General features: G+C 37.0%; 1 protein-coding gene across 3 annotated transcripts in view; it reads left to right on the top strand.

Annotated features, from left to right (window-relative positions):
* The window catches only part of LOC140341466 (cyclic AMP receptor-like protein A), a 254,906-nt gene that overhangs the window by 12,848 nt on the left and 215,940 nt on the right, over nucleotides 1-26,118 (top strand). Inside the window, exons 2-4 of one of the 3 annotated variants that reach the window (XM_072427262.1) lie at nucleotides 10,791-10,829; nucleotides 10,952-11,004; nucleotides 14,581-14,635. In XM_072427262.1, the coding sequence (XP_072283363.1) occupies nucleotides 10,791-10,829; nucleotides 10,952-11,004; nucleotides 14,581-14,635 (147 nt within the window). Of the gene's footprint in view, nucleotides 1-3,237; nucleotides 3,862-10,790; nucleotides 10,830-10,951; nucleotides 11,005-14,580; nucleotides 14,636-26,118 lie in introns of those variants that run through there. The other 2 variants (XM_072427280.1, XM_072427271.1) reach the window with 2 other exon arrangements.

Below are 26,118 nucleotides of genomic sequence, written 5' to 3'. Positions count from 1 at the left end.
GTATAGATAAGTTTATTACTGACGATCACATTTAAAGAGTAAAATAGGTATGTTCAGTCTTCATACAATACATGATCTTAAGTACTCTTTAGCACTTGTTTGCGCCATTGACCTTTTTTTAACATGCAATGTTCTGCAGGTTTTGTAAACCCTTTTAATTTTTCTTTGGATTGCTGTGTTCTTGTGTTAGGTCTGCATTAGGCAATGCAGCCCAACACTGTTGGTGTTAATGTGCCCAGCTCAGGGCAAAATCTGAGAAAAAAAAGTGATAGATTCTAAGATGTTTGGGGAATCAGAGCACACTTTCCATAAAAACTTGGGTACCCGTTCGTTTCTGCAGCTCCTTTGAAAACCTACTTAAGTAAATGAATGTAATTTTGATTGTACTAAGCTTTATAAAAAAAAGTAGTTGTTAGAGATGCCCTTCATGTGAAAAGAGGAAGTGATGAGCACTAAATAAAAATTTAAAGTAAAAAATGTAGAATTAGTTGTTATTTAAATTGTTTACTCTTAACAAATTCCCTTTTGGTCCTTTTTGTTTAAAAAAAAGTCTGCGTCTTGTCTAGATAACACATTGGGGTTGATTAACTAGGGAGTTTAGGCAGTTTACTTGGCAAAGTAAATGATCAACTTGCATAGAATACTTCACTTAGCTTGGAGGATGACAGTAAAGAAATCCAGCAACATGAATGATCCCATTTACAGTGATATTTCACTTAGTTTAGTATCAACCCCATTATGTTGTAACCTTGAGCTTTAAAATGACAATAGTTAAGGAGATGTCAATACTTGGTCACGTATTAAATGGCTGCTTATGCTTGTTTATCAGCATACTTTATCAGTCAGTTTTCTCTCACATAATAAATTGGTCGCATAGGAGGAAACAACTAGTTTATTGTCTATATTGTCTATATTGTTTTATAGTATTTTATTAGTGTGGTAAACATACATGAGGACACAGATAAACATAATAACCATTAATAGCTGTTGTTAAATGTCCTGTGCAGAGTAAGGACAATCTTAAGGGCTATGTACAAGAAATATTTGTTTCAACCTCTTCTGATTAATTTCCTATTATCTCATATAAATCGTTACTCATTGCAATGACTTCCCGTACAATGGCATCAAAGGATTTTCAACCATTCAGTTGAATGGGAACAGTTGGGAGTGCAGTTGAGCCTTGTAGCCAATGCAGCAGTCAACTGCGAAACTGAAATGGGCCTAAGCCTTCAGTGTGTATTGGACTGTGATGTTACAGTTATGGGTGAAAGCAGCTGGGAAAAGTTACTCCCTGGCTTTTAGGATTTATTGTTTACTGCAGCCAAGAGATTTCCCTTTTTTTTTTTTAGTTTTTTTGTTGCTGTTTTTTGCTGCTCCTACCTAAGGTGCATGTTGCTTCTGTTGTATATCTTTTTTTTTCTATGAAAAATACTACTATACCAACAGGAAAAGTAGGAACTTCTAAAACCTGGAACCGCAGGAATTTTACCATCAGTGTCCCAGATAGATTTTAGAAAGCAATATAGTATGTAACTCCCCAACAGTAAAACCTGCTTGAACAAGTGTTTGTTTTAGGTGGACTGGTCTAAAACATCTAAGAAACAGTGAAAATTGTGGCTTTTTAGACTTTTGACACTTTAAGAGAATTTCTTTGCAAGCTGTGTCCTAAAATATTCAAATTTATAAGTGACATTTTTGAAAAATTGGCAAACGATGTGAGAATTTGGTTTAGAAAAATTGGGTGTTTGATATTACAGTGGATCTAGTATCAGAATCTTTAACTGGCTGCATCTGTCCAAGGTTCTTCTCAGCGCCTCTATCTTTGCCCAGTGGAACTTACCAAACTTTATCTTTACCCATTTAAGGCAGCCGCTGGCTTTACTCCAGTAAAGTATGAGAATTAGGGTCACACTAATTTTTTTGTTCTTATATACACCTGCAATTTTTCTTTAGGTCTATGTTAAGGCCTTGCCTCTATGTTTTAAAGTTGTTTAACCTTGAAATAAAATCACTTGTTTGAACAATATCATTATTAAAATACTTGATTGGCAAGTGGCTTTTCTTGCACTCATCATCATAACCCTATGACCAAAGGCAGAACTGAGATAGGTTGTTCAATACTATGCATATGACTCCTTTATGCTCTATAGAAAAAATGTGAACTTGTGCAGTGTTGTATGGAATGCATGGCCCATACTCACTTAGGGGATTGATAGGAGGCACATTGGGAAAATGTATTGCTAAATTTTAAAAACACATCTGATAGCACCAAATAATAGGGTTTATTTATTGAAGGAAAAAATTCACTTGTAAAGACCTGCTTCAGTTTATTTATCCCCAGTAATAGCCTCTACAAAGTAATAAACTTGGTCATCAGAAGCTGAAAAGTCCTTTAGTAAATTACCCCTGTTTTTTACATTTCTTTTGTATTCTTTGCAAAGTGATTTCTTTTTTTTACTGTCATTCCCTTAGCTAAGTGAAGTTCTCTGCAAGCTGAAAATTTACTTTACCAATTGAACAGCCAAATGGAGTTAATCAACCCCAATAATAGTCTTAACAAGGTAATAAAATTGGTCAATAGCTTTAAAGTGTTGTGTATAAAAATATAAAGCGTTTTGACAACCACTGATCCAGCCAAATAACATTTTCTTCTTGAGGTTACTCGCCCTGGTTCACCCTCTCGCACCTCCAGAACCTAACTAATGGGTCAGCCACATGACATGTACCCTCACTAACCAAAACTGAAAGAGAGGTGTGTACAACTGCTATTTGTATTTTATATATACCTAGCTGATAACTCGGTGTTGTCCGGGTATTTATTCATTGCAATCCTATATTATACAGGAATCAAATAAAGTCATAGTGATTTTCTTGTCTATGGTGTTGTTCCATTTTTTTTGCCTTTGATTGCACTCGGCCAATTGCCTTATGTTCTCTGGAAGGCAATATTACAGGCCAGAAATTTGTAAGAGTCAAAAAAAAGTTTTTGAAAATATAAGCAAAAGGCACTGTCACTGAGCAATACATTTATGCATACATGCAAATATACCTCTGACATATAGCACAGCGCTGTACAAGGATCAGCGGTGCATTCACATGAGTCTGAGTCATATGTCCAGCAATTTTGGTTTAAATGTCTCGATGTGTTTCCGAGTGATGGTGGAACATAGAAAGTTTGGTTGAAATGTCTCTATGCATTTCCTAGTGATGACATACACACACACACACACACATACATACATCCAAATATAGCTCTGACATATACTGTGTTTCCCCAAAAATAAGACACTGTCTTATATTATTTTTTTCTCCAAGAAATGCCCTAGGGCTTATTTTCAGGTAGGGCTTATATTTTGAGAACAACAAACCGCAAAAAAATTAACATTTATTTCAAACGTTATCACATTCTGTGACATCATGGTAACTCTGTAAGTAAGCTGTGTGCTGTGTCCTCCCTCTTCTACCCTCCCCCCCCTCACCAATCAGTCCTGCATCACTGTGCTCTGGAAGAGAGATGGGACAGCCTTATCCACGCTGTTCTCCCTTCACTCCCCCCAGCACAATCAGTTCTGCACTGCACTGGAGGGGAGGTGTGGCATCCTCAGCGTCCTCTCTTTTCTCCTCCCCCCACCACGATCATTTGAGAAGGAGAGATGTGACAGGCTCAGTGTGCCCTCCCTTCACATCTCTCTCTACAATCATCAGCTCTGCCCCCGGAGAAGTGATGGATTGTGTGAGCCTGGAATACTCGTATGTACGGGGTAGTGATGTTGTGACAGTCCTGCACTCGTGTGACAGTCTGTGATGTCCTTTACTTCCTCCCCCACCACTATGTACAGTATGTGCTGAAGATATTCTACAGTATTAAGCTAGGGCTTACTTTCGGGGGAGGGCTTATATTTCGAGCTTGCTGGAAAACAGTCAAAAATCCTGCTAGGGCTTACTTTCGGGGGGTGTCTTATTTTCGGGGAAACACGGTAGCACAGCGCTGTACAAAGATGGCTGGTGCCCTCACATGAGTCTGTCATATGTCTAGCAAGTTTGGTTGGAATGTCTTCATGCGTTTTTGAGTGATGGTGGAACATACATACACACATACAAACAAACATCCAATTTTATATATATAGATTTATATAGCTCTGACATATACCATAGTGCTGTACAATGAAACACTGAGCTAGACCCATCAGTCTCTGTACAGAGGAGCTGACACTCTAATGTCCCCCCACAGTCACACACTATTATTATACATTTATATACCTCTGACATATACCACAGCGCCGTACAAAGATCAGTGGTGTCATATGTCCAGCATTTTGGTTTAAATGTCTCTATGCGTTACCGAGTGATGGTGGAACATAGCAAGTTTGGTTGAAATGTCTCCATGCGTTTCCTAATGATCACCAAATATAGCTCTGACATATAGCACAGTGCTGTACCCAATCTGCAGTCCTTGTATATCATACAAAAATACACAAAATAGCCCTTCTTTTGCTTACCGTACTGGACTGACTGTCTTCTGATTATCTCCTTAATTCTGCCTTCAGATGCCCCCATAATATTAAGGATATCTGGGTACAGTCCTGCAGAAAAAAAGACTGGTAGGAGGTATGAAGTGGCTGCGTAGAAGTTCTGGGAAGGTGCAATAAACTCCATTATGGTGCCGCTTCCCTGGAACATGAATGTGCCACATTAGTCAGAGAATTGATGCTTTCTTTAGCAGTAAGTACGTTATTTAATTTAACAAAAACCCATCTATCCATTATGAAGTTCATCCAACAAGAGCTCAGTTATTGACAAAAAACTATGGCTTTTTTTTTAAGTGGTAGAGTAATTTAGGCCTCTATGTTCAGGTTGTTTAAATTTCAATAAACTATGGTAGCATGGAAAAGGAGATAAGCTGTGAAACCTCCTTGACCAGCAAGGTAGCTAACGTTCTGTACAATGAGTGCTTAATGTAAAGTGACATTTTCATTTGGTCTGAAACGTTGCTCGATGCGCTGTGTACGGTTTTGTCAGGTAATGATCTGCAGGCGTGAAGGCAACTAGGTTCACTGAAAGTACACTGTTGAAACCTTTTATGTTAGCATATTTTGTATGGAAAACATTTCCATTTTAAAGTGCAAAACTCTGCTAGACAGTACTAAATCATAATTAACAGCACAGTGTTCAACTCTGAACTTTGTCCTAAGCTAGGTGGGTAGGTGGCAGCCCCTGTATTGTGACCCAACTTTTTAGTAATCACCCAAACAGTTAGTGGTTACTAAAAAGTGCCAGGTGGTGCACCTTCTAAAAGGGGTGAAAACTGCAGCACCTAAAGAAATCCTTAAAAATATTTTGGGAACAGGGCTATTGATGGGTCAAAATAAATTACAGGGATCTATTTATAAAACACATGATTTACACAACTTTCATCCCAGATTCACACTTTTTGTTTACCTGGATTAAGTGTTTAAATCCTGGGTATAAGTGAATCTTGTGAAAACCTACATAAACAGAGCCATTATTGACAGAAGAGTGTGGCCACACATAGCCCAATTATTGTTAACCTGGGCAAGTTGTATTACACAGTGCTTAAAGGGAAAATTAATGGGTAAAAAACATTGCAACCAGGTAGGTCCCATATTGCAAAAGGGGGAGGCCATATCCCATTTGCAAAAAGATAAACAGACCTTCCTGCTTGTAATTTATTTACACTCATCTGTCCTGGCCTTTTTAATTTTTCTTCTGGGTGAAAGATCTTTGGCCATCTTGAATGGCCATGCGAGGATGACCTGTGCACATTTTTTTGGAAGTTCATTCACTCCCAGAACCCCTGGGGGATGCCAAGAATACCCATCATCCTGCACTGAGCTGCACATCCGCAGCTCAGTGTTTTTCCAAAAAAAGATTGCTTTAAATTTATAATTTATAATAACTGTACTCAAAGCTTGCAGTACACTTTGGTGTAGTGGTCAGTATAAAGCCTCTTTCATTTTTGGCCAGTAAGAAGAATTTCACCCTTACAGATTGCCAAAAGATCACCCGTGTTGCTTAAAATGACCTGAGAGTCACAACGGAACTTCTAGCAATCTCTCGAGGAACCCTGGATGAGAAACACTGCTCTAAATTATAGCATTCCTTTATTATGACTTCAAGGAGGGCACATACAAAAAATATGCAGTACAGTAGCTTGGAACTTTGCTTTAGCTTTGTCAGGGCCAAACATTAAAGTCTTTTTGATATGCTTTTAGAATGAATTTTCTTAATAGAACATGAACATATAGAAGTCACATTTATAAAGTAAACAAATGAGACTTGGAACATATCCATCTAGAGCAGTAGCCCTGATGGATAATGACTGAAGGAGGAAGCTTGAAGGACTTGTTTTTCATGCTTTTATGAACCATCTGTTTTGAAAAATAGAAAAGTTTTTTTTATTTTACTTTTTTTATGACTGACTCCTGGCTTTGTTTTTTTTTTTCTTACACTGCAGGAGGCTGATCCTTTAAAATAAAATAAATTAAAAAAAAGATTTATTGATTTATTAATGAATACAAAGCTACCTACCTAGGATCAGGCATTTCACTTGGCATTTTAGTTCTACCCTTGAAAACAAAGACTTGTAGTTCGCATTTAGGTAAATTTGGGTGATCATAAAATATATTTTTTTAATACACTATTCTCCAATGGTAATATATTTTCTAATGCCCACCAAACCAGATAACAGTTTTTGGAAAATGTTTGCTTATTTTATTAACCTATTAAAATCTACCTGACCTCAATAGGGCTCTAATTGCATTAAATGTCATCCACTTGCATTGTAATGGCTGCCAATAAATATTCCCTTAATGTAGAGCAATACTTTATTTCATGGCTTCAAATAAATGTAAAAGTTCACAACTTGTAGGATACAGTCAGGTAGCTTATTACAGCCTCTGTGACTTTGGGGGTTCATCTTAATGTATAAAATGAGCAAGAAACAATTGACCTTTAGATAGAATGCTCCATGTGGCCCAGACAGACACTCTGTACATTATAGTGGTAATTTTACAAATGTCAATTAGCTCTGAATAGTGTCTTGTCTTCCAGTGAGATTCATTTGCAGCCTTCAGTGATAATGCCTGGTACAGCTGGGATCCAAGCTCACTCTTAAGGGCATAAATATATTTTTGCAGCTTCTGAGTCTGAACCAGTATGCACTCCATACACTGTTTTGTGAGATCTCACGATCTGTGATCTGTATTAGGGAGTAGAAGAGTTTCTACATTGTAAGCTATGTATACATGCCCAATATTAGTCGCCTGGGACAAATGGTTGTGCTCATCTCAGGCAATAATCTGACATGTCTACAGTGGTCTCACAATGTCATTCATCTATCCGCCATGGTAGATTGAAAAATGACCAGGAATGACCAGTATTCACTCATATGGAGGAAAGTACAGTGAGGTTCTGCTCACTAATTCTCCCCTCTTCAGAGAAGGGAATAGCGCTGTGTGTACAGCACTCATTCATTCAACTGTCAGTTAAAATGGTCACAAAAGTTTGTTTTTGTAACGACAATCATTTGACATCCATCTAATTCTAGTTAGCTAAACTTTAGAGGCAACGGATCTGTAATCTTGCAGATGGAAGTCCATTCATTATGGAAACAATACTAAATCTATCTAAGCTTTTATTTATCACACAATTTATCACAGAAAGTTATCAGAGGTGTAAAGCATTTTTAACCTCCTTAGCAGTAATCCCAAGTGTGGCTTGAGGTGAATTATCCATACCAAAAGCAGTAACCCTGAGCCACACTCCGGGTGGAATTGCCAGGGAGTTTAAACAGCTTACCTTGTAAGTGGTGCCCAGCATCTTCTTTTCCTGGCAATGCGGGCCGGCATCTGTGTCCCGGCGTGTGAACGTTGGGGACGTGAGGCCAGGGGAAGCAGATGCCAGGCAGGCAGATGCCAGGCGAGCATCTGCTTGTAAATCTGTGGCTGATGGGTGGGACTGTGCGGCTGGGAGTCTGGACCGTGCGGGAAATTTAAGTCCATGCTCAAACGAGAATGGTGATGTAAATCTAGCAAAGGTAAATCATTCAACTTCAATGTACCAGTACTGGCCACCTTCTCCAAAGTAGAAGGCTACAAAAAAGCAGATGACCGCGTTAGTGCCAAATATAATACTAGTATTCATCAGTTAAAACGTATAAATTGGATATGTTGCAGTTCTGTTTTTGTTTTATTCCCCCATAGGGATATTATTTTCTCCTTTTTTCCAGCTGTCACCCCGCAGGGAAAATGTATTCTAACTTTTTTTCTCTCACAAGTGACATTTACCGCTTGTTTGGCAGAGGGTGAAGGCACCGTGAACTGCATTTTAGGTGCAAGATCTTCTTAATTATTCCCAATCTTTTTATCTTTTAATACTTTGTTTCTTCCTAGTCAGGAGGAGCACCCCATTGTTGATCATATTTATCATATGCCAGATTTTTCTGCTAATCATGATTGCATTGATTTATCTAGATGGGTGGTGCTGTATTTTTTAACTTACTAACCTTAAATTGATGCTAAAAAGTTTAATGTATTCAAACAATACTGACTGATTATAAACTTGTCAAAAGCTCTGGACTAGAAACCCTTGTATAAGTAACTTTGCTTATCCAGGCTGACCAGACAGACTTTTGCTCCTGTCTATTTGGACAGAGCATCAAAACAATTCTGTGGATTGTCCTCTTCTGTGTTTGCATTTTTTGCTTTTATGTTTTATATTATTATTATGTATTATATTATTGTATAATTTTATCCTGGTTGTTCCTTTGTGGAAATGTTAGAAAACACATTACTACTGGTTTTCTCAAAGCTGTGCATTTTGCACCATACTACAAATTTTACTGATTGTTTAAATCACTTGGTTTGCTTATGCTGGGCAAAGGAACCATTCTTTTTTCCCACACTTGAAGCTTTATTTAAAAAAAAAAAAAGCAGGTATAAATTGTATACATCTGTGTATACATATCAACATATATAAAAATCATACCAATATCTGTACAAATGTTGTTCACTTAACAGTTACAAAATTTTTTTTAACAATAATGTAATTAAGCGCTATAAAAAAACAAAACAATTCAATACAATTGTATTACCTGTTATCATAGAAACTGTATATTTCTATATAACAGATATAGTTAGTGTACGAAATGTTCTGTTAACTAATCCAAACTAATTTTAAACACATAGAAAAAGTGGGGTATCAGACGTATCCAACCCTCCAAAGATTTACTCACCAACCCAGGTGGGAATTCCGCATTCCCCATCAGAGGTGTCAGCAAACCTGAAGAAGAGGCTATTCCTCTCTTCTTGATTTGACCAGCCTTTTTATAAATGAAGTTTCAGTCACAATGTTTTATGTGTTAGACGGATGGGTAATAGGTTAAAAAATTTTTTTATTGCAACCTCTAGCTATGTTGTGGACATTTCCTCACATTTCCGGCCCCAGTGGCACTCAGGGCACTGCTATCGGCCTTCATTTTAAGAAACACTGACATATGACATAAATTATGGCATAAATTACAATACAAATCAAATTCCATAAGGTTGTTACACAAATGTTTAAATTTGTTGGCTACTTTGTGTAAGAAGTTCAGAATGTTAACATTTTGTTTAATTAATTTATTCTCTTATTACTTACATATTTTTTCCCAGTCATTTATAAAAGTTTTTGAACTTAATTAATCTAAAATTCATTTGTGTGATAGTCAAAGATATTTTTTCTGTGGGCTTCCACCTCTACCTGTCTTACCTTTTCTATTTAAATATCTGGTCTATTTGATTATCCTGAGGCAGAGTGTCACATACATCAGGGACAGAATATTATTGGTACTAATTGGTAATCATGATAGCTCCTCGATGAACATGTGCTGATCATAAAGGAATTATATTTCTGCCTGGCAGCTAGTCTCGTAATAGCCAATAAACTGTCACACATCACTCTGGAGACACAGATAGACATAAATCACTGTGGTACCTTAATGGTTTATGGACATCTGTGTGTTCATCTCGAATCTGCACGTGTTCTCACTTCTGTATGGCATTATTGCTGTCCTGCTGCCTTGCAGGTCTAGTGCTATAGGCAAATACAAAGTATTTTACTAGGAGTAAGCTGAATCCCCCTTGTGGTCTCTTGTGCCTTTAGATACAGCCTTCTGTATTTTAACACAATTTTCCTATACCTAAACTACCCTATAAATTCCCACAATGTGGAATATAAATCTTGTTTTTGCCAAGGAACGTTTTCCTTGAAGGGACGTTTGTGATTGAGTCATTACGTCTTATTAACGATCCACTTCCAAAGAAACATGTTCAGGCAGCCAGCCAAAAGCAGACTGAGCATTTCACTAATTACTTAGCTGTTTGTCAGAAAAAAAAAATTATATCACTATTGGCTATTTATTAGCTAAGGCTCAGACTAGTAGTTTTTTTGCAAGTGGTTCTGCTTGGATAACTGTTTTAGTTGTCCCCTTAAAAAGATTAACTATTTAAACAAATGGGTTCTTTCAATCATTTGTCTTTTTAGGTTGCTGCTTGTGGTAGTATTTTGTCACACAGTTTTCAGATGCTCCATGCAGCATCCAAAAGTGGTTAACCGTTCCAGCTACCTAGGAGTTTTAAGAATTCCATTCCAGGTTTGCTTGACCACCCAGGTTCACCCATGATATTTTATCTTCTCCAGTCTTGGAGGGCATTATTAAATCTGGCCCATTGCATGTCTTGTTTGTCAATTTGTACTACCTTGAATGTTAATGTAAATCTTTTATTTTACAGTTGTATTACTCGCTGAGGACAGTGATACACGACGCACAGGTATTCTGCGTATATATAGGGGACAAACTAGCTCTAATGTATCATATCTGTATGTATACTTCTTGCACATAAAAATTCAGATGTTGAAAATATTAGTAATTGGTGGAATTTTTTTTTTACAGGTGACTATTAACACAGTGAAGAGGATAACGGCGGCATTCTCATTAGCTGGATGGTAAGAAATGTCCCTTCTAACAGAGAACTGGGTATTAGCAATAAATTAAAGAATAACTTAAAGATTTGTGGGGGAGCTCAGGGGAGGTGTGGTAAGGCAGATATTTTAAGGAGGCGCAAATGTTGTCCAGTGTCGGTTGTGGTTTTAGGGCACACAGGGCAGGCAGCTGTAGAGCAAGACACCAAAATTTCAGACAGTGTTGAATTCTGGAAAAGCCAGGGGTTAGTGTGGGCAGCAAATTCTGTATTTTTAAATGCCTTCACCAGTAAGGAAAACTGCTTTCTAATTGTCATTGGACCAAGTGCGGACAGCCATGCCAGAGGCTTGGTTAGTTTGACAGTGCAATCATAAATGCATTACCCCAATTTAGTTTGCAAATCTACCCCAATAGGAGTTGAAAACATAAATAGTCTTGAAAGCATTAATATAATAAATAAGATAAATAAATAGAGGCAAATACCTTAACTAGGGCTTCTTAAATTTGTAGTGCTGGTGCTGTGGATTGATGTATTGAGAGTAGTCGTAGTGGCTCAATAGACATGTTTAGTTCAAGCCAAGAATCCATAATGGTCTGAAGCATCCTAACAATTCCACCAAAAAATTGTTTTGAAAATTGAAAAAAAAATTTCCTGTAAAATATTCTAGACATTTTGTAATCCTGCTGACATTTTACCTACACCTCAATTTTTATAAAGGTGACAAGACATTGAATACATATTTGGGAATCCATTCTGGCGTGTAAATTGTAATGCTGTCCGGCTTGTGTAACCCTCAGTAAGGTGGAAAAACAATGTAAAAAGTTTTTGCCAGTATGTAAAATATGTGCACTGTCTGTCTTTGCATTTTATTTACTTAACTAATTTATCATGAAAAACATGTTTTTTCAGTCTAAGGTCCATGGAAAAGTAAACCAGTTCAATATCATTTTATAATAGGCATTTAACAATCCACGTTTCTAGAACAACCTGGAGTCTCCTGGCTATACATAATGATTAATTGTTATATATATTTACAGTTTACCTTTTGAGCATACTTTGGTACAAAACATATTAAAGATGCAGGCTATTGAAAAATGAAAGTCAAACCTCAACTCTGTTTTTAAATATATAATGGGTCCCCTTCGCACTGCATGAGTTGTGCTCATTAAGCTGGTAGAAACCATTTAGCAAATATTTAACTTATTTCTAGCTCCCAGGCTTCCCCCTGATTTGTGTGACAAGTCCCCAGTAGTCACTTTACTTTGCTACCCCTCTAGTCTCAGTTGTTTCATTTAGTAGGGGAGGAAAGAGATGGACGACCCACAGCCAGGAGCATTGTGCAGCAGGGAAAGGGCTTGCTGCTGGGTGAAGGGGGGGAAAAGGTAAGCATTTCTAATTACCCTTTCTGATTTTATCACTGCTTTGTGTGTTTGCAATTCTAGCGCAATGATTTGCTGTCAGTTGTTTTTTTTTTTATAAAACTCTACAGTTGATGGGGAGAAGTAGATGCTTGGAAACCTATAGAAATTGATCAATGCATTTTCTGAGAAACCAAGGCTGCTATACTTAGGTTTGGCATTACAGATTACTGAAGTGCATAGAAATGTCTGCATATGAAACTAAAGTAATTTAAGGAGCAAATCTGCCTCCACAACTGTAGAAATGTCTGCATATGAAACTAAAGTAATTTAAGGAGCAAATCTGCCTCCACAACTGTTTGAACTGCGATAAAAGGCTAATTTGCATCATAATAAAACACAGAAAATTTCCCTTTGGCATTTTATGGTTCCATTTTTCATTAATTTATGTTGTTTAAGCAGAACAGCTTTGCTTAATATTGTTTGTATTTAAACTTGCCACGTAACTTAATTTAAGTGCAATTTTGGGTGAACAAACTAATAGCTCTATGTACTGACCATCTCTAGAAATACTAGTTATTTGTCTATAGTAAAGCAGTGTTTCTGAACCTTTTCAGGGACGGTAACCTATGAATACATAATTTGAGAATAAATGTAACATTTCAGTGGAGCAAACTCTAAGCTATGCATTGAAATAAAGTTTCTAATAAACAAGCAGACTTTGGGCACAGCCTCTAAAGTTCTTCCAGGAAAGGTGTCTTACATTGTAAACACATTTTAAAGCTTAAAAATCATAGTCTGGCCCTGATACCCTAAATTCTAGTCCATTTACTAAGCTCACATTTACAGGTTAGTTGTCTTTTTATTATTACTCATATCCCCAACATGTTTTCTTTGCACTGTGCGTGCGACATTGAGGCTGCATTCCTATGGATGACCGTTCTTATAGCTGCTTTCATTCATCTGTATAGGCCATCTATAAAAATAAATGGGGCTACACATTTACGAACTGGAACTGTGTAAGAATTTTTTTGTTGCTTGTGCATTCCTGGGTAAGGCTTACAGTGAAGAATGTTGGAATAAGAAGTCAGGCTGCACTATGAGATGAGCAATATTAAGGATTGCTTTACTAAAATTACAATTGGGCTTTAACTTAACATTTTTTAAACTATCTTTTATTCATTTTTTGGATAGAGTAGAGCTAGAGTAGAGAGTAGTATATTTCAAGTGGACCTTGCATGAAAATGCAAAGTCAACCTATTTGGGAACTCTTAACCTCCTCCTACTCCTTTCATATTTCCAGTCCCCCAATCTATCGTGGCAGTCTTCAGCTATAGCAGCCCCCGCTCAGCCTTGGGAGACTGGTGGCGTCTCCGAGCACTCTGTTGCCCCCAGGACTTGGTGCGCAAGGGGTGGTGTCTGGAGATAGGCCAGCAGCTGACCAGGAGCCTACAAATACAGAGTACAGATTTATCAGAAAATCCAGAAACAAGCTGAAGTCAAAACACAGGAAATCAGTCCACCGAGCGAGGTACAAAGGGAAGGGCACAAGCAGGGTCGGGGTCACAAGCAAAGGTCGGTCCAGGCAGAGTTCAAACGGAATGTCAGGAACAGGCAAAAGTCAGTAACAGAGAAACACTCAAAATCACTCCAACACAGGTAAGCCCAGCAGACACTATAATAGGCACTGGTGACTGGAAGCAGATAGGCTTTAAAGTTCCAGCAGCCAATAGCAGTGCAGGACTGAGTCAGGAGCTGATCAGCCTCTAGAATCGCCTTCAGCTGTGCGCAGCCCAACAATGGATCCTGAGGATGCCAAAAATACATCAGGTTGCACAACTAAAGAGAGAAGCAGAGGCCGCTGCTGTCTTAGTTCTCCTGGTTGCTGCAGATGACATTGCTAGACAGAACAAACAGGGTTTTATACTGCGGTGGTGGACAGCATGGAGTCACCGCATTTCCTAACACAAGTCTTACAGTTCTAGCAATTCTGCAATTTGATACCTAAATTAAAAAGTTTGGATTTCGGAGATACTTTCACTATATCCTAACAGACATTCCATTTATACTAGCATTAGTTAATTGTTTCATTTTCTCTGTAATTCTGCAATATATTTCCATGCAATCAATTTAAATGTTATGTTAATTGCTTTGTTCCTTGTTCTCATCAGAAAGAAGATTTATTTTTGTGTGAAAAATTTGTAAAATTTCTATCCTAACTATATCTTTATTTATTACAGTCTCTGGATGCTTCTACTGATATGGCTGTTTAGAAAATACAACTCTCTGGCACAGGTAAGTCTAATAATTAGTATAGTTATTCAAATAGAAAATTATAATGTAACTTGCACTATACACTTTATAGGATGACATTTGTATGCTGCCATAGCATTTATCCTAAATTAGTGTTATTCTTTTATCTGTAAGCATTATTCATATGATATGAAATCATATGTAACACTAACTTAGTGGCCCTGTTGTTGGTTGTGTTTTTATAATTTGTAATTGGACTAAACAACATTCTGTAGTTAGGGGTATCAGTAGCCTCCGCCAAGTTAAGCAAGACACTGCAGACTTCCAATTAAAGTCAATTTATTTGTCTCAGATGAAAAAAATAGCTTCACTTCAGCAGATCAGACAGAAACAAAACAAAAGTGCTTTCCTCAGCTTTTAGTGCCATTGGCAGAGGGTTAACAACTACATCTCCCTACCTGTGCAGCTGGTCCAGGAGGGCACTTCATTTCCACAGGTAGCAAGAAGACAGTTGCATAGGTATTTACTTTAGACAACCAGGACTTGCTCAGTGCTACTGCCTACAGCTTAGTTCTCACTACAAACATCTGCCTGGGTCCAATGAAAACCCTGCATGTACAACGGTGAGATAAACTTGGCCACCCAGAGCCCATTACCTGTAAACAAAACTGCAACTGTTGGTCACTGGAACATTCTGGACTCTTCTGCAATACATACCCTATACACATACTGCTAAAAAAAAATCAAGACATTATACACCAGGTCAAATAAAACCTGGTAAAATCTGGGATTTCAATTTGTGCAGCCTGGGACAGTACCTTCAGCCCACTCCAATTCTACAAGTAGTCCACATCATCCAGGATAGTACATTCATTTTGCTGTGTTTCTTAACACAAGAAGTGTGCTCAAGAGTGTGAAGGAGATACCTGGAGACAGGTCTTTACACAAAGAGAGCCAGACGGGGTCAACGAAGAGCAAAAACCCAGCAGCAGCATTGGAATCTGTTTTTCTGCAAGAAGGAATAGGGGTGCAATCCAGGAACCCTACAAGATTACCTTGAGTGGGCTCCTAATGTGCATGTTTCTCACTAAATTGTCAGAAACAGACTCTGAGCTTGGCTTGTCAACCTGATTCAATGTAGTGGAACCTCTGCTCACAATCCAGCACAATGCTGCTCAATTGGCATTTGCCAGGGGTCACCAGAATCAGCAGGTTTACCATTGGCTCCTTATTTCTTCACAGATGAAAACAGGTCACACTGAACACAAGACAGAAATGAAAGAGTCTGGAGATGCTGTGGTGGACGTTCTGTTGACTGCAACATCAACCAGCTTACTTTTGCAGTGGGTCAGTGATGGTCTTCGGGGAGCATTTCCTTGGAGGGACGCATAGACCTCCACTAGGTAATGGTACCCTGACTGTTGTTGGGTACCAGAATAAAATCCACAGACCCATTACACTGGGGAATGCATTTTTTTGTTGAGTTTGACCTTACACTTGTTTTTTTTTACTAATTTTTGGGTGGTGAATCTAGAAATGAACAGTTTTTTTGCTATCACATCCACTTTTTATGATACGGGGTACCCTCCATTTTTGTCAAAAAACAAATTTTACATACAATGATAAAATTATGAAATAATAACTGATGTACTGTTTATTTAAATTTCTTTTGTTCATACAAAGTATTTATTGTTACTCTATGACATTTTTTTTACATTAAAACATTTAAAAATTAATTAAGTAAGCAGTTAAGATAAAACTTTACACATTTAGCTTTTTCCAGGAGTGTTCAGTGTTAAGACAATCTCTCCGCATACTCCAACAATAGTCAGCCATCATATGTACATCCCATCTACCCTGATACCGTCCTTCCATGACCTTCAAATCTTGGTGGAGTCGTTCACCTTGCTCATCACTGACTGCACCAAGGTTTTCCGGGAAGATAGAAAGGTGGCTATGCAGAAAATGCAGCTTGATGCTCATATTGCAACCAAGCATTTTGTAGCTCTCCAAGAGTTTCTGGAAAATTTCTGTGTAATTATTTGATTGTGTGTTTACAAGAAAGTCCTTGACAATGGCTTTGAATGATAACCAAGCATTCTTTTCGACTTCTGACAATGTCCTGATGAAATGTTCATCTTTGATGAGCTGCCAAATCTGTGGACCATCAAACTCCCAGCCTCAATTTTTTCAAATGACAGGCTAGGAAATGCTAAAATGAGGTACTTGAAACAGTCTCCTTCAGTTGGCAAAGCATTAATGAACTGCTTAATCAGACCCAGTTTCATGTGTGGAGGCGGGAATATAATATTCTTTCTATCAACAAGTGGCTTATGTAGAATGTTTAGGTCACCTGCTTTTAGGGCAGACCTTAGAGGCCAATTCCTTTCCACCTTCCCACGAGCTTTGCTGTCCCACATGCACAGATAACAAGAATACTTGGTGTATCCGCGTTGCTCACCAAGAAGGAAGCATACCATTTTAAGGTCAACACAGATAACCCAATTGTGTTGGTGACGCAATGACTCTGTTTACGTTTGCATATTCTTCACAAAGAGAAACTGAATGGCCAATTGGGACTTACCCAAATATATTGCCATTGTGAAGGAGGACACGCTTTAAGCTCTGCTTGATGAATTGTTGCCATTCAGTTGAGTTATGGATTGGAATTCCCAATTCCTCCATTAAACCAGGTATGTTATGGTAATACACAAAGCCATTGTCAGTTCTAAAGTGCTGCAGAAATGCAATTTCTCTGGTTCGAAAGTACGATAACTTTGTCGCTTTTTCAAGTAATTTTTTTCTCACACAGTCTTGATGCTAGGAGTGCTTTGATAGTCCCAAATCACATGCCTAACCATTCAACTCGCGCTGATCAAATCCTTTACGAACAGAGTCCTCTTAAATTTCAAACTTTTCATCATTGTTGTCACCTAGTTCATCACCATAATCAAGTTCTTCAAGAGAGGGTACTGTAACCAAAACCAGCCCTGGGATTTCATCTGAATGAGCCACTGGGTGTATAGCAGATGGCAGATTAGGATACTCTATGTTACATTTATTTTTCTTGTTATATCCTTATGTTTTCACTATACAAAAGTAACAGTCACTGAAATGATTTCCTGGCTCTCGCCAAACCATAGGTGTACCAAATGGCATCTTATCACGTGTTCCCTTTGTCCACACCTGTAAACCCTGGACACACTGTTTGCAAACCTTATGAGGGGGCCAAGACTTATCTTGATCAACAAGTTTAAATGAAATGAAATATACTTTGAAATATGCCAAATAGGCTTGCTCTACAAATGTGCTGATGTTTGCCCTTTGACTGGGAATGGTGAAACTGCCACAGATATAACAAAATGAATCATGGTTGTTTAGGCACTTACGACGAGAAACAGCAAAGCCAGACATGATCTGAAAAAAAGGAAATACGTGTGTAAGTAGAAAAATACATTTTGCTTATTCATTACGTAGAACCTCTGAACACAGTGTCTTGCGTGTAAATGAATACCCTTTACAAATCCATGCTATAGTAATCGCAATAAAAAAAAAGGTAGAGAAAAAAAACTAACATGATAGAAGAAAACTAACTGCACTTTCAGAATCAGCATACCTATTTTAGTGTAAACAAGCATAAAATTGAAGTCAACAAAAAATGTGTTCAAAATTGTTCCCCAATGTTATCAGACCTTGTCCTGATGCAGTTGGGCAGGAGTTCCTTCTGGTGCAGGACAAGGCCCAGCCCTATATGGCCAGAGTATATAAAAAGTTCCTGGATGACAAAGATGATTATGTCATTGATTAGCCACCACGTTCCCCAGACCTGAATATAAAAGAGACCCTTTGATAGATTATGTACAGATGCATCAACTTTTCTAAATAGCACCACAGATGGAACAGGACCTGACCAATTTTTCTGGTCCGGGTTTGGAAAGGGCTTCCTCAGGCCATCATATTCTCTCTCATCAAAAGCATGCCTGAACATTGGAAGTACAACATGTGTACCATTCTTTGAAAACATGATTGACATGAGTGATCAGGCAAAACAACTTTTATTTACAGAATAGCATACCATTAAATAAAACAGCAAAAAGTAAAAAGAGTTCCTTGTATTTCCTTTTTTTAGCATCAATATGGCATGCAGTCCTTTTGTGATTAGTTGTGGATGAAGCCATTTATTTTCTCAGGTGGTAAAAGTTGCCCATTCTTCTTGGTAAAAAGCCTCTTGTTTTCCTTGTTTTCAGGGAGGCCTTTATTTTTAGCTGGCAAAACCCCTAATGTTCAATGTTCTTTTTTCTGTTTTGTTTTTTTTTTAATTCTATTTTCATGCCTCTATATTGCACATTGCAACTGGGACTGCTTTTTCCTTTCACATACAAAAACCGTTTTTGGGGAATCCAGCAGCCCTGTGCTTGACAGTTGCTATGAGGTGTTCTGATAAGCTGTAATTGGTTTTCCTCATATATGATGCTGTGCATTTTGACCAAACAACTTTGGTCTCATCTGTCCAAAGTAAGTTGTTTCAGGAGTCTTTTGGTTTGTTTAGATTTCTAATCCATCCAAAGAAGCCATACTTATTGAGTATTTTTCTAATAGTAGTGTCATGAACTTTGTCATTTAACATAGCAAGCAATAAGTGAAGCCTGTAAAGTCTACAATTAAGTTTTTTTGCAATTTCTATTAGCTTTGCATGGTCTGAACTTGGGGTGAATTTGCTGGGATATCCACTCATGGGAAGATTGGCAACTGTCTTGAATGTTTTCCACTTGTGAATTTTTTTATCACTGTAAAATAGGAGACTTCAAAGACTATAGGATAACTGCTGATGTCTTGCCTCCTTCAAACACTTGAATGCTCCAGGTCAGCAAACTACCAAAACTTGTGCTTTTAACGAGGTGGTCACACTTGCTGATCAATGTTTATTTATTTAGCACCACCTAATTTTAAGTCCTACTAAGGCCCAATGTTTTGTTTTTTATGTTCATAGAATTGCAAGAGGATAATCTTTCTTTTTCTTCTTTCTCATGAATATATAAAGCAACATATATATATATATATATATATATATATATATATACATATATATATATATATAAAGCAGTTCACCAGTTCACTTCAGTGATTTTTTGGTCATTTAGTACTTGCTAATACAAAAACTGTCCAATGCTGACTACTACTTTTTTTTTTCTTCGATAGAAATCCCATTTTTTGGATTAGCATAATCAGCATTTTGTCATTCACTTTTGTAATATAGGGGAGATGTCTTGGTGTCTGGGTATGTTACTTAACTTTAGTAACATAAGATATGTGCCAAAGACCAAAGCTCTGTATTCTTATCAACTGTACTAAGGTTCATCATGTCTGCACCAGACATCTTTCACCTGACCTGTCTGTGAGACTCCTGTTTCCTCTTCAGGGCTGAGTGATAAGGGTCATCTAATCTAAATTACTATTTCATACAGGCACAGTAATGACAGTAAAGAAAAAAAAATGCTTACAGATAGAAGAAACTTCTATCAAACTTCCTCAAAAATTTCTTAGTTGATTGAGTATAAACTTTGATAATCTAGAGACAAATTAAAACACCTAGACCAGTCTCCGGACCCCTTAAAATACACAGATCTTTAGGTAACCCCTGCTATAATTACAAATTCCACAGCTGTTTCCTGACCTTATAAATTGTCTTGACTCAGAATCTGACATGTGTACAGAGGTCGCCCAATGTTGTTCATGGATCCATCCAGACAGATCCATAAACGAACAATGGGGAATGAAATCTATACAAGTCATAGGAGTAGAGCACAGCAAGGTGCATCTTGCTTATTCTCCCCACTCCGCTCCCTTTAATGAACAGAACAGTGCTGTGTGTATAGCTCTCATTTGTTAATCTGTCACTCTTTGTTACTGGAAAAGATTATGTGGGATTGTTTTCAGTGACACAAATTGCATTCAGGTGTACGTAGCCTTAATAATTTCTCTGGCCTACACAAATGTTCCTTACATAGGTATCTTCTTGATATTCGGTATACTATGATGTTTACATCTTGGTCATGTTTTTTGTACCATAGAGGCTGCATCCTATCAATCAACCAAATTAACTTGCAAGTGGTTGTAACAGTGGTCCAGAGTATGAACTTTTTGTACTCCTTATGTCTGCCTGTGAGTGCCAAGATCCCTATTTGTATGCCATGATTCATATCACTACCTAATGTGTGTTGACAATAAAATGTATCTTATGCAAGCATTGTACCTTTCCTTGATACAAGAAATGAATCAGTGCAATGAGGAGTTAATCTGGAGATCAGCTTTAAGACTGAATTTTCAAAGTCAGTTATAAGCCAGATTTCTCCTAATGTGCACATAATAAATCATGCATGTTGGCACCAATACATAGGAAGAATCGTTGTACATACATTCAAAGTTTAACATGGGTGGCTCTATGTGTCAATTTACCAGGACACAATACAAACATCTAATTGTACTCATATCATGCTCTAGTCCATACAAGATTGAGCATAGTGTTCCAAATTAAAGTTGATCACCTAAAATTTTGGATAGGTTTTTTTAGTGGATCTGTGATTTTACACTACCATAACTAAATGAGCATTTGAACAGTTTAAGTGTTCCATTGTCATCTGTTTACTATTCTATTGTTAATGTATCTTGCCGCTAGAAATGTGCCCGATCCTATGCTTAGATGCCAAATTAACATATGGTGGTAGCCAGCTGAATGTCTTATCTGACTGGATTAAGTATGTCCAAGGGTAGCGCTGATCTCTTCTGGCTGTCTGATTTCGATATTCATTTTGGTCATTATTCAAGTGTTACACAAGTTACATAATTCATCTTGAAATTTGATTCTGAGCCAACCAGACAGCTTAATAATTAATTGAACTTTCACTCTGTCAATGTTCCAGGGAATTATCAGGTCAACATAACCTTTGCCAGTATGACTGAAATGGATGCTTAGCCATCTATTATCCAATACTCTGTAATTATCTATATGATGAATTCCCTTTATGATGATGTTATTAGCATGACATTTTGCTGAGATGGATTAAAGCATTCTTTTAGTAGCTTGATGATTCAGTGCTTTTATCCGTTACCTTTTAGCACTGGGGGCCTTCTATCTGTATGTGTTTGTTCTGTGTTTTACATTTGTTTTTAGTTTGCTGTGTTGACTCCCCACAATCTAAAACCATACTAGTATGTTACTTAGCTTCAATCTTAATGCTGTTTGGTGTCTATTGCCATATTTAGAATGGAGCTCCTGAAGTCTTCAATGGATTCTCTATATAGGATTATGGGTTTTGTTTGGAAAGGGACATGCAGACAATAGTTAAAGCGTGAAGGAAGGTTAGAGGTACTTGGTAGTGTAAATCAAATTTTTAGTTGCAATAATATTCCACAGCATTTTTTTTCTAGCTGCTCTGTCTTCTTTTGAATCCTCATTTTTATTTTTTGAAGTTTTTCTCCTGGTTTGATAGTGAAAATGCATGTATTTGCAGTGAGTTTGACATTCCTCAATCACAATGACTTTTATAAAAAAATAATAAACAGATCTGATTTATTTTAGATGAAATATTTTTTTTTCTGAATCTGCTTTGAAGCATATTTTCCAAAAAAAGAAAATGTTTTCTTCTACCAAGATACCCACATGCACAAACCCTAAAATTTTGGAAATAGATCCAAAACCCTGCAAAAATAGGCATGCCATTAACATTTCCTATTTACATTTAATGCCTGTAAAATGGCAGGAAACTAGTGCAAAGAAACTATTTAAAGTCAGATTTAGAGAAATATTACAAAAACTAGAATCAAAGATGGTAAATCAACAGAATTCCTCTCAACCACTGAAGGCAGTCACTGCTCATCCATACATATGAGTTGCTTCCACTCTAGCATCCTTATTTTGTAATGTTTGTATGAGGACATGTGTGATCTGTTCCGGCTGAAATAGGCAGCTGGTTCCTATAATATCACGAGTTACAGTCATGTGAAGAATTAAGTACACCTTCTGAAATGTATAAAGGAAATAAGAGAAAGAAAGGTTTATGCTCACAAATTTTTGAGTAAACTTATTAATTATGTATCAGTAAAAATTCAACTTCATACATAATTATTTTACATACGTTATAATCATATATGTTCAGTCTGGTTTGTACATTACCCGACTAAAATATATTTCCTACAGAAGTTTGCTATTAGCTAGTAACAGTGTACATCTTATGCGGGCCCGCGTTTCGCCTTCATAGGCTTCCTCAAGGGAGCTTAACCTTAAGTAAGTGACAATGGAAAAATATGCAGCATACATAGGATATTGTAGTGAATAGAACATAAATTTACAAAAATCATTGTATTGACTATCATCTAGTTGATGACTATTCATAAGAAAGGGTGATGTGATACACTGGACATATACATACAAAAAGCATTGTATTAACTGTAACACATCTGGTGTCTGTTCAAAACGCAAAATTTAAACAACAGGATATAATACAATCAACTTGGCAATACTTTATAAATCAGTTGTACCTAATAGTACACAGAGTTTTCTAACATTAGTCAAAAGTTATTCTATTGGTGGAACTTGACCAGCTGTTAAAATACCACCAATAGAATATGGTTGGGCTTAATGCCTTAAATACATGAATTGCTTGCAATATATTAGCTGTGATGCAACTAAAGTCTGTTCATACCAGAGGGTAAATAGTACTGTAAAGTGTCCATGCCTGTAAGTATCCATACAGGCATTTTATATTTTATGTTTTCATATTGATACACACATATTGAACTTTATAGTATAAACATTATACAATACTTTACAAATATTGGGATGTTATATGAATGTCCAAAAGGTAACTAGTTGATGTAAAGTTGCCAAGTTCATCGAACCATACTTTACGGTACTATTTACCCTCTGGGATGAACAGACTTTAGTTGCATCACAGCTAATTTATTGCAAGCAAATTATGTATTTAAGGCATTATGCCCAACCATATTCTATTGGTGGTATTTTAACAGCTAGTCATGTACCACCAATAGAATAACTTTCGACTAATGTTAGAAAACTTTGTGTACTAAAAAGTACAATGAATTTATAGAATATTGATTGTATTATACCCTGTTGTTTATATTTGGCATTTTAAACAGACACCAAGTGTGTTACAGGTAATACAATGCTTTTTGTATGTATATGTCCTATGTATCACATCATCTTTTCTTTTGAATAGTCATCAGCTAGATCATAGTCAATACAATGATTTTTGTATATTTATGTTATATTCACTACACTATCTTATGTATGCTGCATGTTTTTCCATTGTCACTTTCTCTAAATTACATCTAGACCGTACAGATCTTAAGCTTAAGCTCCCCTGAGGAAGCCTATAAAGGCGAAACGTGTCGGGACCGCATGAGACGTACAGGGTAATAGCTGAAAGCAAACTTGTGTAGGAAATATATTTCAGTCGGTTGACGAACAAACCAGACTGAATATATATGATTATACCGTATGTAAAATAATTGTGTGCCAGAAAAATGCCTTTGTATTTCCAAAAAAAAAAAACCAAGCATTAGAGCAATACTGGCCAGGGCTTTTGGAACAACATGCTGTGGACTGTTGAACTAAAGACAGAGTTCCTTAAGAACAGTAATAAAAGACATATTTGGCATAAACGGAAGACATTTTTTCATACAAACTATGAAACATGTTTATGACTTAGATTTGCCTAGGTGAGGCCATCAGTCCAAAATTGAACGCAAACTGGATCTTTCCATACCATATTTATTTTCCATACCTGAAAAGGCACACTAGGAAACCTGCAAGGAATATTTAGGAAAGTAAAAATAGAGAGTTAAATATTGCAAAAGATGAATATATAAACCACAAATAACCCACTAATATCTACCAACTTAAGGAATTTTACATATAAAGTGGCCAAATATTTTATAGTCTAAATTTAAATATAAAGACAGATATGCATAAATTCTAAGGGAGCTGTCTTGGTTTTTGGGGTCAGGGGTATACTTACTTCATCCAAAGTACTCTGTTATATGTCTAGACGATCACTGAAAAAGCACATTTTTTTGTGTGAGTTTATCACATTAGATTAGGACTGCTGCCTTGTAGCGCACTAGCTGCATGCGTGTAGTTTGTACAAGTGCTTTGATTCCTAAGGGAGAAAAACACTTTACTAATCTTGACACCAGCAATAATATGTAGATTTATGGGCTATTTATAAAAACACAATTTTGTTTTCCTCCACGTTTGGAAACCTCTTCACGCCATGCCAATGAGAAGTAGCTCTTAGGTTGTACGTTCACATAACAACTGCAATTATTTCCCAATCCCAAAGTTTTCCATATAACTCTGGTGGCCAAGCTTATGGGGGCCTTTATGATTTAATTGTTTCAGTAAATGTTCCTTTTTATTTTTTTGGCAAATATGTTATAGAAACACAAAGAGCACATAGAAGGAAATGCAGTGTTAGGATTTGGATATGTTGAATTTATTTTTATCAGCTTTTCCTGATAATGGATGTGCTATAGCATAAGGAAATGTTGTTTATTTCTTGTGATTTTCCACTTCAATAACAAACAGCATCAGGAAAAAAAAGGAACACAGCAGTTTTTTTTCTATGCGCCTTCTCCTATCAGTCGGGCCTGGTAAAGTAATCAGGGCCAATAATCAGTCTCAGCGAATGCCATTATCCCCTAGTTGTACTATTCACAGCTATGTTGAGGTGCTTAACGAGCATGGTAGGCTTAGGGAGATCCATCAACATATTTTTCTCCTCATGATTTGCATGGTTTAGTAGGAGAGAATAATCTCTCGAAATAGTGATGCACTTTACATCTTTAAATGTACAGCGGTTGAGCAGCCTCAAAATGGAATATAATTAAGCTGTCTAGTTCAGGCAACTTATTCCAAAGAGTTTGTTCACTTAGATCATCTGTTTGCCTAAACATAATTTGAGATTGGTGTTGCTGCACTGCAATGTATGCTTTTTTGCATAATGAACTAGTGGAGGAATCCTATGGAGAGATTTGTGTCATAGATTTGGATTTATAAAGAAAAGTGACTGGCTTGACTATGATGTATGAGTGAAGGACCAAAATAATTCAGTGCACAGGGAACAACTGGGGTCCCTGATCTCTCCTAAAGCAGCATTTCTATAGTTAATAATTACCCTATCAATAAAAATATCTGCTTTTCAAAAGATTTGTGTTCTGTATATAAGTAGTGATGCTGTTACATTAAGGGACAGCTAAACCAATCAACAAAAATGTATTCTATTGCAGTTTACGAGTCCCTAGATGTAGGAATTGCATTAGTTTTCATGTTAAGGCAAGAACATTTTTGCACGTACAAAAAAAAATCTTGGTAGTAATGCTAAAGCAAAAGCTGCTGTAGCAGAATGCTAAAATAATATTATACTACTAATCTCCCTATTACACCATATAATGAAGATAAAAGCAGACATGTCTAAAACCCAGCCTGGGTGGCAACCATGGCTGAC

Source organism: Pyxicephalus adspersus, chromosome 1, assembly GCF_032062135.1.
Source record: "Pyxicephalus adspersus chromosome 1, UCB_Pads_2.0, whole genome shotgun sequence".
In the NCBI taxonomy this organism is placed as follows: domain Eukaryota; kingdom Metazoa; phylum Chordata; class Amphibia; order Anura; family Pyxicephalidae; genus Pyxicephalus; species Pyxicephalus adspersus.
This window is presented reverse-complemented; position numbering and strand designations above follow the sequence as displayed.